Raw genomic sequence first — 16,672 nt, forward strand, 5'->3', positions numbered from 1 at the left:
CCACCACCTTCTCAGGGCGTTAAGGGATGTACAGTAAATACAGCCTTGCCAGTGTCGCCCACATCCCGAGAGCTAAAAAAACACAACCCATAAGTATGATTGCATTCATTTATGGGCATTTTTATATTGTGTTGCCTATTTCAGGAGGGTGGCACTCTACTAGCCAATTGGTATCGCTGGTCCTCATCTACATATGCACCCAGTATCATTCTTGTTAAGCACAAGGAAATCCAGAAACAGCTAGAACAAGGGAGGTTGACAGTTTACATTTCTAATTGCAGCTAATGGCGAGACAGCTACTCGTTTGCCATTGGCGACAAATTTAAAACCTAAAAGCAACCTATAAATCAATAGATTTTGTTTGTGTTGATCAGATTGGCAGTACTATACCTCTAATCATAATCTATTGCTCTGCACAGGAAAACGAATTTCACAAATGAGCTGTGACTAGAGATGCAGACAACTAATCGGTTAGTGGCATAATGACTAATCCGTTTGCTGTATAACTTCTGCGGATAGGCCTAAAGGTGCTTTTACGTTTCAAACTGCAGCCAAGAGCCGTTTTCTCACCATTGGCTGCATTTAAATGCATCAACTGTCCAACATTCCATACTCTGGCAGCAGCAGAGACCCATTTCTCCTGGGTCTCATGAGCATTCACCAGATTTGCTGGTTAAATTTCTTCCTGGTACCTGATGGAGAATTGCATCTGATGACCACGTTAAAGGAATTGTAAACAATTTTACAACACCAAGTTATAGTCCAACAATTTTATTTTTAATCCCACAAGCTTTCGGGGGCTTTCCCCTTCCTCAGGCAGTGGTGTGATACCGCCTGAGGAAGGGGAAAACCCCCGAAAGCTTGTGGGATTAAAAATAAAATTGTTGGACTATAACTTGGTGTTGTAAAATTGTTTACAATTGTCAACCCCAGTCCATCACCGGCATCTCCACATCACGTTAAAGGAGACAGTGGCGATGAGAAGCCGGTGTGTAGCACTTGCTCTCCCCAAAAACTGCACCACAATTTACAAGTGCCTTAACTAAATTGCTGCTAGAAACAAAGGACTTGTCAGACTTTTAAATTGATTTATATTTTGAAGTACAGGTGAGCAGAATATATTGTTGAATGCAATTAAGGATGGACAGTAAATGCAGCCTTGCCAGTGTCGCCCGCATCCCGAGAGCTAAGTTAGCAACTACTCACCAGCATTTTAAACAGACTCCTTTAACATTTGACTTCTAAATGCTTAATTGAAGTGATAATGGGCAGAGCACATGAGCTGAATGCAATACCAGCTGGTTACTATACAATCAACAACATGCACGCCGCTTAGCGGCACTTGAAACACAAATTCATTTTAAAAGTCATAAAATCCTTTGTTTCCAGCAATACTTTAATTTGAAGTAATTTAACCATTTACAACTGCAATTTTAAATAAAAGCGCATTTAGAGTGGAACTCATGTTGAAAGTAAACTAACCGTTTAGTGTTTCATTCAATAATACACTCCACTCTCCAGCAGTTATGGGCTGTTTTTTGCACAGTGCTCAATGGATAAGTGAACAGAACATGACAGCCTCCGACGTGGGGAATGTGTCAATTGCAAAAAAAGTCATGTGACCTATCCAATTCAATTTAAACCACGTTTTTATAGCTCTTCTTCAGCTGGAGCTGGGATGCATTTTTGGGAATTGCAGTGGGAACTTTATCTTGTGTTACAGCTGACTTGTATGCCCCGAGGGCAACACAATGGGTGCAAAAAATTAAATATTTATTCTTTGATCTTTCTCCACCTTAATATCTATCCATATCATGCCAGCCGAAAGGGCAAACAGACAACAGTCTTGAACCAACCACTAAAAAGATTACCGTAATATGGGGATTGGGCGGGAAAGTGGAGTTGAGGTCGAAGATCAGCCATTATCTTATTGAATAGCAGAACAGGCTCGAGGGGCCATATGGCCTACTCCTATTTCTTATGTTCAGTCCTGAACCTCAATTTCACCCTCCCTTCACATTGAAGGGCTGAGATGGTGAAGGTGCAGTAAGCAAATTTTAAGCAGTCTTTTGGTGGAGAGAGATGCAGTAAAGCAGAGGGATGTATGAAGAGAATTCCAGAGTGTGGATGCGTGATAGCTTAACACTCCACCACTGATGGTGGAGCAGAGGGAAAGGGAAAACAGACATGCAGTAGACTAGAGTAGGAAGTTCAGAGGTAATGCGGAGCAAGGCCATGGAACAAACTGCGTAAGACTACTAACACCGCAGAATCTTACCCCAGCATGAATCAGTACCCTCATGAGGTAACAGGAAAGGTAAGAGGGGGGAAAAAAAAGCTATTTTCTGTAGCTTCTTGAATTTTAGCATTTAAAAAATATATTCTTGTTTCCCTATCCCTGGTATTTTATCTACAAATTACAAATTGTCAGAAAACCAAGCAAATCAAGATACATAACTTTCAAGGTCAAAGCTTAGGCTTACATTCTTCAAACAGAAAAACAGGTTTTAGTTGACTCAAATATTTCAGAAAACTTTTCTTTCCTGCTGTTTACTTGCAATGTGTTTTAAAAATTGTACCTTTTCAAAATTCCATAATGCACCCTATTAGGTCAAATGGTCAACTGTAGGTTTCTCATGCATTGGAATATGTCTGATTATACATTAAGGCTAAACAAAGCACTGATTTCTTTTCCTGCTCCAGGCTATAATTTCTCTTTCATGTATTCAGAAATATTTTACAGTAATTTGCCAATTTTTGGTCATTTCTGCTTGCTATGCAATGTCAATAGATACCGTTCATAATGCGGAAATATAATCTCAAATGAAATGCAACCACAAAGCTAAATATTTAAAATAATCTCTTTACAATAGCTTTCATACTGTACCAGAATCTTGAATGGTGACCATTAACAAAAATGTGGTGTACCAGCACCCGTAGACCAAGACTGAGGGAATTTTATCATTCAAGATTACTTAATCCTTTTTGAATGTAACCCTTAAAAAGAGTAGCAAATTGATATTGTATGCAATGGTAAGATTGATAAATTACCTAATATTAACCAGACTAAAACATAAAAACTAGCATGTGCCAGAAATACAGAGTTGTTCCCACCAAGAAAGCAAGGTGGGAAGAGTTTTAAGGTAAGTGTCACGGACAGATATGCAACACATATTCCTGACCGAACCACTTATGGATGATGTAAGCTATTGTAACTATCTGTGTCATGCCTTTGATTCCTGTATAATTGATGGCATTCAACAATTTGCAGTGTGATTAGCATTATGTGAAGATTCATTGTAATAATAGGAAAAGTAACATTTTAAATGGATCTTCACATAAAGCAAAACACAATGCATTTATAATTATCAATCCTTAATTTTATTTAATTTTCTCAAACACTTGGATAGCTACTTGCATAGAATGTTAGTCAGTACAGAGCAGGAGCACTGTGCTCAGTTTTGGGCACCGCACCTCAAGAAGGATATATTGGCCTTGGAGCAAGTGCAGAGTAGATTCATCAGAATGATACTGGGGCTTAAAGGGCTAAATTGAGGACAGGTTGCATAAACTTGGCTTGTATTCTTGAGTAAAGAAGATTGAGGGGTAATCTGATCGAGGTGTTTAAAATGTTAAAAGGATTCAATAAGATAGATACATAGAAACAATTTCCTCTGGTGGGGGAATCAAGAACGAAGGGACATCATCTTAAAATTAGAGCCAGGCAATTTAGGAGGAAAATCAGGAAGTACTTTTTCACACAAAAGGTAGTAGAAATCTGGAATTCTCTCCCCAAAAAGGCTGTGGATGCTGGGACAATTGGAGCGTGTAAGACGGAGATCGATAGATCTTTGTTAGGTAAGGGTATCAAGTAATATGGAGCTACAGCAGGTAAATGGAGTTGAGGTACAGATCAGCCGTGATCTAGTTGAAAGGCAGAGGTGGCTTGAGGGGCTGAATGGCCTACTCCTGTTCCTAAATCCTATTTTGTCAAATTTGGCAAGTTTACACGGATCTTTGGAACCCAAGTTATTAAAGTAAAATTAGAAACAGTAAGGGTCTCAAGACCAAAACACTAGGGCATTCACTCAGCATTCTCCCACCACATTATTCCCTCAACTACTACCTGCTGCTTCCAACCCTTCAGTTAATTTCTTATCCATTCCCAGATTTTGCCTCGAGTCCCCACCACTTTAAGCTCAAGTAATAGCCTTTAATGTAGACCTTTGTCAAAGGCTTTTTAGAGGTTGAAGTACACACACTGGCAGGCTTTCCACAGTCCACTTGGGATGTCACTCCCTTAAAAACGCCCAAGACATGATCTTCCCCTCTTGGCGATTATTTACTAGATTAATATCACACAAGTCCCAGACTCTTCCATCACCATTCCTGGGTAGGTCCTGTCCCACCGGCAGGACAGACCCACCAGAGGTGGCAGTACAGTGATATACAGTCAGGAGGGAGTGGCCCTGGGAGTCCTCAACATTGACTCCGGACCCCATGAAATCTCATGGCATCAGGTCAAACATAGGCAAGGAAACCTCCTGCTGATTACCACCTACCACACTCCCTCAGCTGTCAGTCCTCCTCCATGTTGAGCACCACTTGGAAGAAGCACTGAGGGTAGCAAGGGCACTGAATGTACTCCGGGTGGGGGACTTCAACATCCATCACCAGGAGTGGCTCAGTAGCACGACAACTGACTGAGCTGGCCGAGTCCTGAAGGACATAGCTACCAGACTGGGCCTGCGGCAGGTGGTGAGCGAACCAACACAAGGGAAAAACCCACTTGACCTCGTCCTCACCAATCTACCTATCGCAGATGCATCTGTCCAGGACAGTATTGGTAGAAGTGACCACCTCGTGGAGACGAAGTCCCGTCTTCGCACTAAGGACACCATCCAACATGTTGTGTGGCACTACCACCGAGCTAAATAGGATAGATTCAGAACAGATTCAGCAGCTCAAAACTGGGCATCCATGAGGCACAGTGGGCCATCAGCAGCAACAGATTTGTATTCCAGCACAATCTTTAACCTCATGGCCCGGCATATTCCTCACTCTACCATTACCAACAATCCAGGGGATTGACCCTGGTTCAATGAGGAGTGTAGAAGAGCATGCCAGGAGCAGAACCAGGTGCAGCTAAAAATGAGGTGCCAACCTGGTGAAGCTACAACACAGGACTACATACATGCTAAACAACGGATGCAAAATGCTAGACAGAGCTAAGCGATTCCACAACCAACGGATCAGATCAAAGCTCTGCAGTCCTGCCACATCCAGTCGTGAATGGTGGTGGACAGTTAAGCAACTAACGGGAGGAGGAGGCTCTGCAAACATCCCCATCTTCAATGATGGCTGAGTCCAGCAATGAGTGCAAAAGACAAGGCTGAAGCGTTTGCAACCATCTTCAGCCAGAAGTGCCGAGTAGATGATCCATCTTGGCCTCCTCCCGATATCCCCACCATCACAGAAGCCAATCTTCAGCCAATTCGATTCACTCCACGTGATATCAAGAAACGGCTGAGTGCACTGGATACAGCAAAGGCTATGGGCCCCGACAACATCCCAGTTGTAGTGCTGAAGACTTATGCTCCAGAACTAGCTGCGCCTCTAGCCAAACTGTTCCAGGTACAGCTACAACTGGCATATACTCGATAATGTGGAAAATTGCCCAGGTAGTCCTGGCCACAAAAAGCGGGACAAATCCAATCTGGCCAACTACCGCCCCATCAGCCTACTCTCAATCAGCAAAGTGATGGAAGGTGTCGTCAACAGTGGTATCAAGTGGCACTTACTCACCAATAACCTGCTCACCGAAGCTCAGTTTGGGATCTGCCAGGACCACTCAATTCCAGACCTCATTACAGCCTGGGTCCAAACATGGACAAAACAGCTGAATTCCAGAGGTGAGGTGAGAGTGACTGCCCTTGACATCAAGGCAGCATTTGACTGAGTGTGGTACCAAAGAGCCCTAGTAAAATTGAAGTCAATGGGAATCAGGGGGAAAACTCTCCAGTGGCTGGAGTCATACCTAGCACAAAGATGTTAGTGGTTGTTGGAGGCCAATCATCTCAGCCCCAGGACATTGCTGCAGGAGTTCCTCAGGGCAGTGTCCTAGGCCCAACCATCTTCAGCTGCTTCATCAATGACCTTCCCTCCATCATAAGGTCAGAAACGGGGATGTTCGCTGATGATTGAACAGTGTTCAGTTCCATTCGCAATTCCTCAGATAATGAAGCAGTCCGTGCCCGCATGCAGCAAGATCTGGACAACATCCAGGCTTGGGCTGATAAGTGGCAAGTAACAGTCACGCCAGATAAGTGCCAGGCAATGACCATCTCTAACAAGAGAGAATCTAACCACCTCCACTTGACATTCAATGGCATTACCATCGCCGAATCCCCCATCAACATCCTGGGGGTCACCATTGACCAGAAACTTAACTGGACCAGCCACATAAATACTGTGGCTACAAGAGCAGGTCAGAGGCTGGGTATTCTGCGGTGACTCACCTCCTCGTTCCCCAAAGCCTTTCCACCATCTACAAGGCACAAGTCAGGAGTGTGATGGAATACTCTCCACTTGCTTGGATGAGTGCAGCTCCAACAATATTCAAGAAGCTCGACACCATCCAGGACAAAGCAGCCCGCTTGATTGGCACTCCATCCACTACCCTAAACAAACATTCACTCCCTTCACCATCGGCGCACAGTGGCTGCAGTGTGTACCATCCACAGGATGCACTGCAGCAACTCGCCAAGGCTTCTTCGACAGCACCTCCCAAACCCACGACCTCCACCACCTAGAAGGACAAGGGCAGCAGGCACATGGGAACAACACCACCTGCACGTTTCCCTCCAAGTCACATCCCATCCAGTCTTGGAAATATATCGCCGTTCCTTCATCATCACTGGGTCAAAATCCTGGAACTCCCTGCCTAACAGCACCGTGGGAGAACCTTCACCACACGGACTGCAGCGGTTCACCACCACCTTCTCAAGGGTAATTAGGGATGGGCAATAAATGCTGGCCTTGCCAGCGACGCCCACATCCCATGAACGAATAAAAAAAGTGATATGAATTGATTCCATTATTTTACCCACTACTAATGTAAGGCTTACAGATCAGTAGTTGCCAGGGTCTGTTTTGTTGACCTTTTTGAAACGGCCACCATGTTAGGCCGTTTCTAATCTAGCAAGACATCCCTTGTTTTCATAATTCCATCATAATGACTGGCACACCTGCAAAATCTCATCTCTTACCTCTTTTAGTACCTTATTATAAATACTACGCATCCCTTGGATTTGATTCTGTTAAATGCAATAGAAAATCTGCGTGAAATTAGAATCTAACACATTCCGAGCTGCTTCAGAGCCTCCTAACCAGTTTAAATTTCTCAAATCCACTTGGTTCCCATTGTCCCTGCCTTCAGGTGAAACAGTGGGACAAATCTAAGCAATTAACTTATTCAGTTGCCATCAATGGGGTTTCATGATTAGGCCATAGGAGGTCGACCTCCATGAAATGACTTCGTCCATCAGTTTTTCCAACACCCAAGAAAATTGTTCCACCTAAACAATTTGTTGAGAATGTTGTCAAGCTCAAATGATCACCAACATTATGATTATAATTAAGGCTGCTTTCAGTGAGGATACAACTTTACAATGCTGTCTGGCAAGTTGGTTTTTCGGGGATAAACAGTGTTGGCCCAAATCACTCGATCAATTCCCACACCAATCAATCTGAAGTAAGTGGCACAGGATTTGAAAAATTAAAAGTCCGCCCCAAACAACAACAAATTGAACACCCAACCATAATGAAGGATTTTGCTAAGTGGATGTATTGGTAAGCCACTCCCTTGTACAGAGCAATCAATATCAGGTTAGATTTGTTATCCTATTATACTGCTTATCCCGCCTATTTACCTTGTATAAGTGAATGACAAATTTGAAAACTGCTATTTGCATATATGTGTAAAACATTTTTTTTAAATTCAAAGTTCTGATTTGTATTCTTGTAACAATCCATTAAATTTCATGCATGTAGGTGAATTATTATGGATGTAATCAGTATTAGCTATAAATTGACAGGGACACTGCAGCCTTTTAGGCTCATTAGAAATGTAGATATATTCAATTGGCTGCTTCTTTGCCATAGTTAGCTATCTTTATCTGAGCATGTCCTTTTGAATGTTCCCATGTTCCTATGAATATAAATAACTCCACTGCACTGCTTATTGTAAACACTGAAGAACTGACCATGACCAAAGGTACAAGTTGGATTTTCTGCTATATCCTTTCATTCATTCATTTTCTCACTGAAACAATTCTAATATTTATGAAGGAAGAGTGTTGTCAAATTTTACACAGCATTATTCACTATGTTTCAGTTAACTGTGTGCATCTGTATTATTCTCCAATTTCTAACAATTACTACACAAAAGTTGAATACCAATACCATGGAATTGCAGAATATTTGCATATACTGCAGCTATGAATTACCTGCAGTGATAACCTACCAAAGTCAAACCACCATATAAATTATGATATTAAGCAGCATGCAACACTGACACTGAAAGATTGCCTAAAATGTCAAACAAAGTTCAATTGTTGCATATAATTTTTAAAGCTTTACAGCATGCTTCCATTCTTAGGCAATGCAATAGTGATCACAACATTCCACACATTTTCATCCAACACATCAAAAAAATTACTAAAACATAACTTGATCCTCTTTACAAATTCATTGGAACAGTAACTGCTGTATGAATCAGTGTTTTGTCAGTCTTTGTATGAAATCTCTAATATGGAAAGTGTTGCAGCTAACTTGCAATAACCTTTTTCAGTGACCATTTGTCAGTTTATGGCTACTTTCTTCAGTCATAACCAACTGATGATCTAAACATCTTACACTCTGACCAATTCAGTGGAAGGACCATGAGTAAATAAATATTTTTTTATAAAAGATTTATGATGAAATTGCAAAAATCATAACAGATGATAGTCATGCATTTTTATATATACAAGGCATGTATGTAATAGCCAAGAGCCTGAAAAAACACAATGCACATGACCAGAGACTGAAATGCGTTCCTTTGGGGCATGAGATCATCAAACATTGTGCTTCACATTATGTGTTTTTATTGTAATTTATAGTAAACAACGGAAAACTATACTTTCTCCTTAACTGACTAAAAAAATAACTTTGGTCGTATGTGCGTGAGTGTGCGTGTGCGTGTACACACACCCCCCCCCCTCTCGTCGGACAAATTTAGATAATTATATACTTGGCGACAATTATATAATCCAGTGTACAACATCTGATGCAGGTCAATTAACTGCTTTGATCTGGAAACTTCCCATCCTGGAACACTTTTTTGCAATGCTCAATTCTAGTTCTGAAATGCAAAATTGTTAGTATTAACATTGTTTGCAGCATACACCCAAAATAAATATTGTGCTGATTTTATGACGTCCACGTGACTTTACAACGCTAGAGTATGGTAAGGGACCCCAATACGAGCAATTTGGAAATTAGTTATGCACGACATACTGCCCTAGATTAGGATCAACGCCTATTTGAATATCCCTGCTCATGAGTTGTCACACACCTGTCTGGAGACATGGTGAAGGGCTGTCAATGTCCAAAAGCTGCTGTTAATGCAACACACCAACTGTGCAACAAAATTAGCTACAAAGTCTACAATTGTACTATATTTTTGTTAATTTTCTAGGGACTGTATTTACAAAATATATATATATATATAGACAGGATTTGAAATATTTTTGTAACATTTTGGCAAAAGAAATATTATCACTGCCATCAAACTGTTCAGGAGATAGCACATTTGTCAGAAACACAGGCACTTGCTAGGGTAAGACAGTTTAAACCAAACATAAACTATGCAAATCTGAGACTGTAAGAGCTACTAATATTCTCCCATCAAATGTAGTTGTCAGAAACTGGTTTAAAACCTTACCATCCTTTTATGCTGCTTTTAGAGTGATGAAAAACATACTAAGCATACACTTCACTTTCTCAAATGCTAGATTCTGTATAAATGTTAGTCTTAAGTGACAGAAATATTTTTTTTTATAAATAGTGGGATATTTGGCATCTTTCTCTGCAAGGTTAAGATTTACTTTACAAAAAAAAAAGCTCTGTAAAAATGCACTTCTTTTAACCAGGAGGAAAAAAAGATATGTTGCTTAAGCATCTTTTGAGTGTGATAATTACAATTCATGTCAGGTAAAAAGCCATCCTGCAGTTTTAAAATAAGAGAAAAGACCTTGCTTACTAAAAGAAATATAGACAGTACAAACAAAAGATTGTATTTAAGATTTCTCTCACTACTGTAAATGGGATTGTCATGTGAAAATTTAATTAAATAGGGTGATTTAATATTGTACCAATGTGTTCCAATCTTCTTTTATTGTGTTAAGCACACATTATGTTTATTGTTAATCACTACTGCTTGCATTTGCTGTAAACCTACAGCATTCTAATTTTTATTGGCCTTTTCCATCAATTTTAAGTCACACTCCTCATCCAAGAAATAAAAGTTGACACTGCAACAAAAGCATTAATATTTCTATTTGTAACTCAAACATATATAGGTGTAACCTGTATTTTTTTTTATAATGTGACCTTCCAGCAAAGAGGTTTTGATTAAATATTACAATTTTGCAACACTGTTCACCAATCTACAGTAAAGTATTTAGTATCTTTCAGGTACTCTTAAAAGAATGCTTGTCTATGGTGAACACCTACCAAGTTTACAAATTAAATGTGATAAACTGTGTGATAAAGTACACAACACAACACACTTAGTTGAAAAATATTTAGCACGAAATATAAAATGTTCCTATAGAATATCACAAATACTAAAATATGAATGAGGAAAATATTGCAGTAACCACTGCAAGAAAAAAGTGGCATACCTAATTTAACACATTCTTCCTAATTCATCTGGAGATAGTATTACAATAAGGCCAAACAGCTGGGAACAAGACTTAAAACATAGCTTAAATACACAAGAAAATCATAGCCCTAATGTTCTGCACATTCATAGAAAAACACAGCACTTCAACAGATGATCACCACATCTTTAATTTTAATAATGATTATTTCTGCATTGTGAATGCTCGCAAATTCACTTTTAATGATAGTCCCGGCTGCATTACTCAAATATTACAAAATTAGGCACAAGTATTATCATACCAAGTTACCCAAAAGTAGCCAGATAAATCCAGTTGAAGCAAACTTAATTTCTTAAATGCAACAGATACACCTTTGCTAGAGCCTTAATAAAATATCTTATAAATGAACTAAAATAATTTAACTGTACCTTAACCTGGTGATTTTAAACATTGTAACTTGCACAATCACCACAAAATCTTTTGCACAGCTTGTCTAAAACATCTCAATGCCAAGTTTTATTTAGCACCAGCAAATGTGTATGGCACTGTTGACTGGAACTAATATTTAAATGAAAGCTGTCCAGAAGTGTACAAATCTGACTACATCAGAATCTGAGTACTTCCAAAGTACACCTATGAATCGTCCTCTTGCGTCTTAAATAGAACTTCCCTTCTTTTCTCCATTGTCATCCACAAACTGCCAATCAATGCCCAATGAAAAATCTCCAAGATATTTGGCCATAAAACAATGACAGATCAGTGTATCTATTGTTGAATTATTTCACTTCTATAATTTTGAAAAACAAAACAATCAATATAGCCCCTTGGTCATACAAGAGGGAAATAAAAATATTGGGACAAAGAAAGCCCTGACTACACTATTTTGAATAAGTTTAAAAAGTAAAATTTGCAATTAGCAAAAACTAATAAGCCACACACTGCGTTACTACACCAAGCATCGTTGTGGAAATCCTTTTCTGAAAAAGTTTATTTTGATGAAAAAAAATAATTTAAGTACAGTGCTGTAATATCACATGGACACTTTATAAAATTCAGTTTTGTCACCAAAATTGACCAACACAAAACACCTGCGATTTTTCATGTGAACAATTATGCTACCTACTTCCTTCCAGGTCGTTTCTGTACTGGCTGTAAATGCTGTAGAACGCCTCAACTGCAAACTGTTATCATAAATGTGGGTCACACACCTGTATAGTAATGTGAACTGCACGTTCAATAAATGTTACTAACTCGCCAAAATACTTGAACAAAAACCAAAGCGAAGCCACAGCTTAGGCAACACACAATTTCAAAATCCTAAACAGCACTGGTACATCGTCATTTTAAAAAAAATTACTGTAATTTTTAAGAGCAAAATAACGAGGAAAGTTTGCAATTGTAGTAATATTTTCAGCTCTTGGGTTCCTTGCCCCAACTCTTAACAGATATAGTAGAACTAAATTTAACGAATATATAAATATATCTTACCGTAAGTAATACTGTTTTAAGGCAAACGCTGCATTAGGACAACCTTTTGGAAAGTTAAACTCTTCTGTTATCTGTGACCATTTGTTCTTGTCCGTTACCTGCAGCAAAAACAATAATCCTGATTAATATGCACACACATATCAGATAACAGAATATACCATCTGTTCATTTACCCACTTTAAATAGCACGATCTGCGCTGTTTTAAATAAACCAGCAACACCAGCGAGCTCCTAAACCGAAATAAAAAAAACTTCAGTACTTTCCTGGTTTCATCGGACTACAAAACGATGAAAATTTTACATATTTTCTCCGTCCTAACCTTCCTATGGGCCTATATGAGGCCTACAATTTTCCCCTGAACCACGAAGCCTGACACAGCAAAGACGACGACAGTCCGTTTCACCCGATCCGACGAGTAAAAAGGCAAACAAATGGTGCGAGCCGGTCCCCTGAAGAGCATTTCCTACCCCAGGCACACTCACGATTATCGATGGTAAACATGCCCGCTAATTTTGACTTCGCTGAAGTGCACGCAGTGAAGCAGCAGCTCAGCCCCACTCAGCACAACACCAGGCCAGCCGCGCACACACACACACACATATATATATAGATCCAACAACTGCCATTTACATCTCTCTGCCACACACAACACGACCCCTTCTCTTCGGAAAAACAACAGCCCTCCCAACAGGTTTTCTAAAGAGTGAAGATCGACACTTCTTGCACCGAGAAAATATCCCAAATATTCACCTTGGCGAATCCACCTAGACTGGTGACTCTGGTGTAGAGAGCGTGAAGATCCAGCTCCTTTCCACTTACTATTGGGATCTTTTTTAAAGGCGTCCTGAAAAGAAAAAGAGAACAATTAAGACACAAGGAAAAGTGCCATCGCTTTCCTTGACAAAGTTTTTTCCTCTTCCCCCCCCCCTCCTTTCAGATTTAAATTCCCCCTTTTCTTACCCTCTGTTCTGATGAAACTGCCGCAGCTCCTCCAAGAACGCCTGTCTTTTTCTCTGCGGGTCCGAAGGCTGCATTTTCCCCGTCGAATTTGCCATCTTTTTCATTGTTGTTGTTGTTTTTAAAACGAAAAGAAAAATAAACCTCTCAAACTTATTCAATATCTAAGAGAGACCCGGTGTCCCATTCCGCCGCGGCTCAGTCATTGATGAAGCGAGTGCGAAAGTTTAAGCAGGAGAAGAAGAAAAAAAGAAAGAGTAACGACTCGTTTAGGTCTTCCCCCACTCACTGCACTCTTTCGATCTCCCTTTAACGAAATGAGAAAAAAAATAATAAAAAATACAAAACTTACATCTTGTTTTCTATTGTATGTTTTTGTTGTGGTTTTAAATACGCTATATGTATATATTTTGGTGTGATATCGGTGTTGCTGCTGTTTTTTTGACGGTGTTACACAGGCTGCAGTGTTGTAAGCGGCTCCATGCAGTCATACAAGACACTCGGCTTAACGTGAACACTCACACAGAAAGGAGGAGGAATTTTTTTTTTAGAAAAACCCACAAGAGACAGCAGCGAGAGGGTAATAGAGAGAGAAAAAGAAAGAGGAAAAAAAAACCCAGCGGCGCGGCGGTGCTGGTGCTGGCGGCAGCCGAGGCACCAAACAGCAGCGGCTCGAGCCTCCCTCCGAGAAGCGAAACAATAGCGCCTCGTCTCAACAAAACCGGCCACCACAGCCTGGGCCCCGGGAGGGGGTGCCCCTATTCAACCATTACACGACACCCCTCCCCCCTCTCGGCAGCCGAGCCCGAGCCGAACCGAACCGAACCCGAACTCTCCTCACACAAAATGGCGGCGCTCAGGATCCTGCAGCTTGGTTATTGCAGGGGTTTTACTCCTTTCAGTTTTCACGAAATATAAACATCATCGGACGGCCAAGAAGACGAGCGACTTCTTTTTAAATTAATCCACCTGGGATTTTATTTTAAGGACACGGGCTCCCGCCTGGGGAAGGCGCGCAGCAGCGTTGTGATTCTTTTTATGAATATTCTTTTTATATATAAAAGGTGGCCACGCAGAGATGGTTGAAACGCCTGATGGAGACACTGTGTATGTTTGTTATGTGTGGAAGAGACAGTTTTCCTTCTTCAATCGTTCGGTTTAGAGTGGGGGAAAAAAACAGCTTTGAAGTGTGAGCAAGAAGGAGTTGTTGAAACTTTCCGATAAGTTTAGTCGCTGCGTTCGCGTCGAGTGACTAAACTGAGAGCTAGAAAGGGAATCCCAGGCAGTTGTCATCACCAGTCGATGCTGCTGACAAACGGGTATCCCAGCTCCAATGGATTTTATTTATTATGTATAGATCGATAGTTGAATATTTAAGACAAAATGAGTAATTGTCACCGTTAACAGATCTGAAATAGCAACGACCTGCATCGTTGTGCTTCGGGATGCTCCAGTTTCTACTATCATATAAGATTATGTTTTTTTCCTAATTGAAGTCCGCAAATATTCTATAGTTTTGTGGGGTGTATTCACTTTCATTTTTGAGCGGGTTGATTACTCATTCCATACAATTAACGGAGATTTAACGTAGTAAAACGTCCCAAGGCACTTTACAGGAGCAATATGAAACAAAATTTGACACACAAGGCAATACTAGGACAGGTGAAAGAGGTAGGTTTTAAAGAGTGTCTTAAAGGAGGAGAGAGAATTCCAGGGCTTAGGACCTAGGCAGCTGAAGGCAGGGTCTGCCAGTGGTGGAGCGATTAAAATGAGAGATGCACACAAGGCCAGAATTGGAGGAGCGCAGAGATTTCAGAGGGTTTTAAGGGCTGGAAGAAGTTACAGAGATAGGGAGGGGCGAGACCCTGGAGGGATTTGAAAACAAGGATGAGAATTTTAAAATCGAGGCGTTGCCGGACCAGGAGCCAATGTAGGTCAGCGGTGATGGGTGACCGGGACTTGGTGTGAGTTAGGATACAGACAGCAGAGTTTTGGATGAGCTTATGGAGGGTGGCAGATGGGAGGCCAGCCTGGAGAGTATTGGAATAGTCAAGTCTAGAGGTAACAAAGGCATGGATGCAGGTTTCAGCAGCAGATGAGCTGAGGCAGGGATGGAGATGGACAAAGTTTTGGAGGTGGAAGTAGGTCTTGGTGCTGGAGCGGATATGTGGTTGGAAGCTCATCTCGGTCAAATAGGTTGAGAATGGACTGGTTTAGCCTCAGACAGCAGCCAGGGAGAGGCTAGAAAACTGAGCTTGTGGTAGGGACCGAAGATAATGGCTTCCCTCTTCCCAATATTTAGTTGGAGGAAATTTTTGCTCATCCAGTACTGGATGTCGGACAAGCAGCGTGACAAATGAGAGATAGTGGAGGGGTCGAGAGAGATTGTAGTGAGGTAGAGCTGGGTGTCGTCAACATACACGTGGAATCTTGACGTTTTCGGATGATGCCATCGAGGGGCAGCATGTAGATGAGAAATAGGAGAGGGTCAAGGATGGATCCTTGTGGGACTCTAGAGGCAACGATGCGGGAACGGGAAGAGAAGCCATTGCAGGTGATGCTCTGGCTATGATTGGATAGATAAGAATGGAACCAGGTGAGTGCATTCACATCCATCTGGAAGATGGAGGCGAGGCATTGGAGGAGGATGGTGTGGTCAACTGTGTTGTAGGTTGCAGACAGGTCAAGAAGGATGAGGAGGGATAATTTACCACAGTCACATAGGTTGTCATTGGTGACTTTGATAAGGGCCATTTCAGTTCTGTGGCAGGGCGGAAACCTGATTGGAGGGATTCAAACATGGAGTTGCAGGAAAGATGGGTACAGATTTTGGAGGCGACAACACGTCAAAGGACTTTGGAGAAGAAAGGGAGGTTGGAGACGGGGCGGTAGTAAACGTAGTAAAACGTCCCAAGCAAAGCACTTCACAGGAATTTGTAAGACACTGAGCCACATAAGGAGATATTGGGACAGGTGACCAAAAGCTTGGTCAAAGCTTTTAGATCTTGATGTTATTATAGTTGTAGATACATATTTCCTATGTACCCATTGAAGCATTAAAAGTTTTGAAAATACAAGTCTTGTGTTGCGGTCGAAACTAACCTAAGGTGACGTAGCTTGTTATGTTTTTGCTTTACTAGCACTTATAATTGCAAGATTTTGATGAAACGTAATGAGTCGTAAAGTCAAGTTAAAAATATTTTAAATTGTACCAATGATTACAAATTTTCTGAATCCAAATGAAATTTAAAACATTTGCAAACCAAATAACTCTATAATTAGTAACTTTAATAGAAAAATG

General features: G+C 40.9%; 1 protein-coding gene across 1 annotated transcript in view; it reads right to left on the reverse strand.

Annotated features, from left to right (window-relative positions):
• arid2 (AT-rich interactive domain 2) overlaps window positions 1–14,106 on the reverse strand; it is a 97,010-nt gene extending 82,904 nt beyond the window's left edge. The window contains exons 1-3 of the mRNA XM_067999409.1: window positions 13,375–14,106; window positions 13,165–13,258; window positions 12,414–12,511 (exon numbers count right to left, since the gene is read on the reverse strand). Coding sequence (XP_067855510.1) covers window positions 12,414–12,511; window positions 13,165–13,258; window positions 13,375–13,478 — 296 coding nt within the window. The 5' untranslated portion in view covers window positions 13,479–14,106. The remainder of the gene's footprint in view (window positions 1–12,413; window positions 12,512–13,164; window positions 13,259–13,374) is intronic.
• Window positions 14,107–16,672: the final 2,566 nt, after the last annotated feature.

This window comes from Heptranchias perlo, chromosome 18 (genome assembly GCF_035084215.1).
Source record: "Heptranchias perlo isolate sHepPer1 chromosome 18, sHepPer1.hap1, whole genome shotgun sequence".
NCBI lineage: Eukaryota > Metazoa > Chordata > Chondrichthyes > Hexanchiformes > Hexanchidae > Heptranchias > Heptranchias perlo.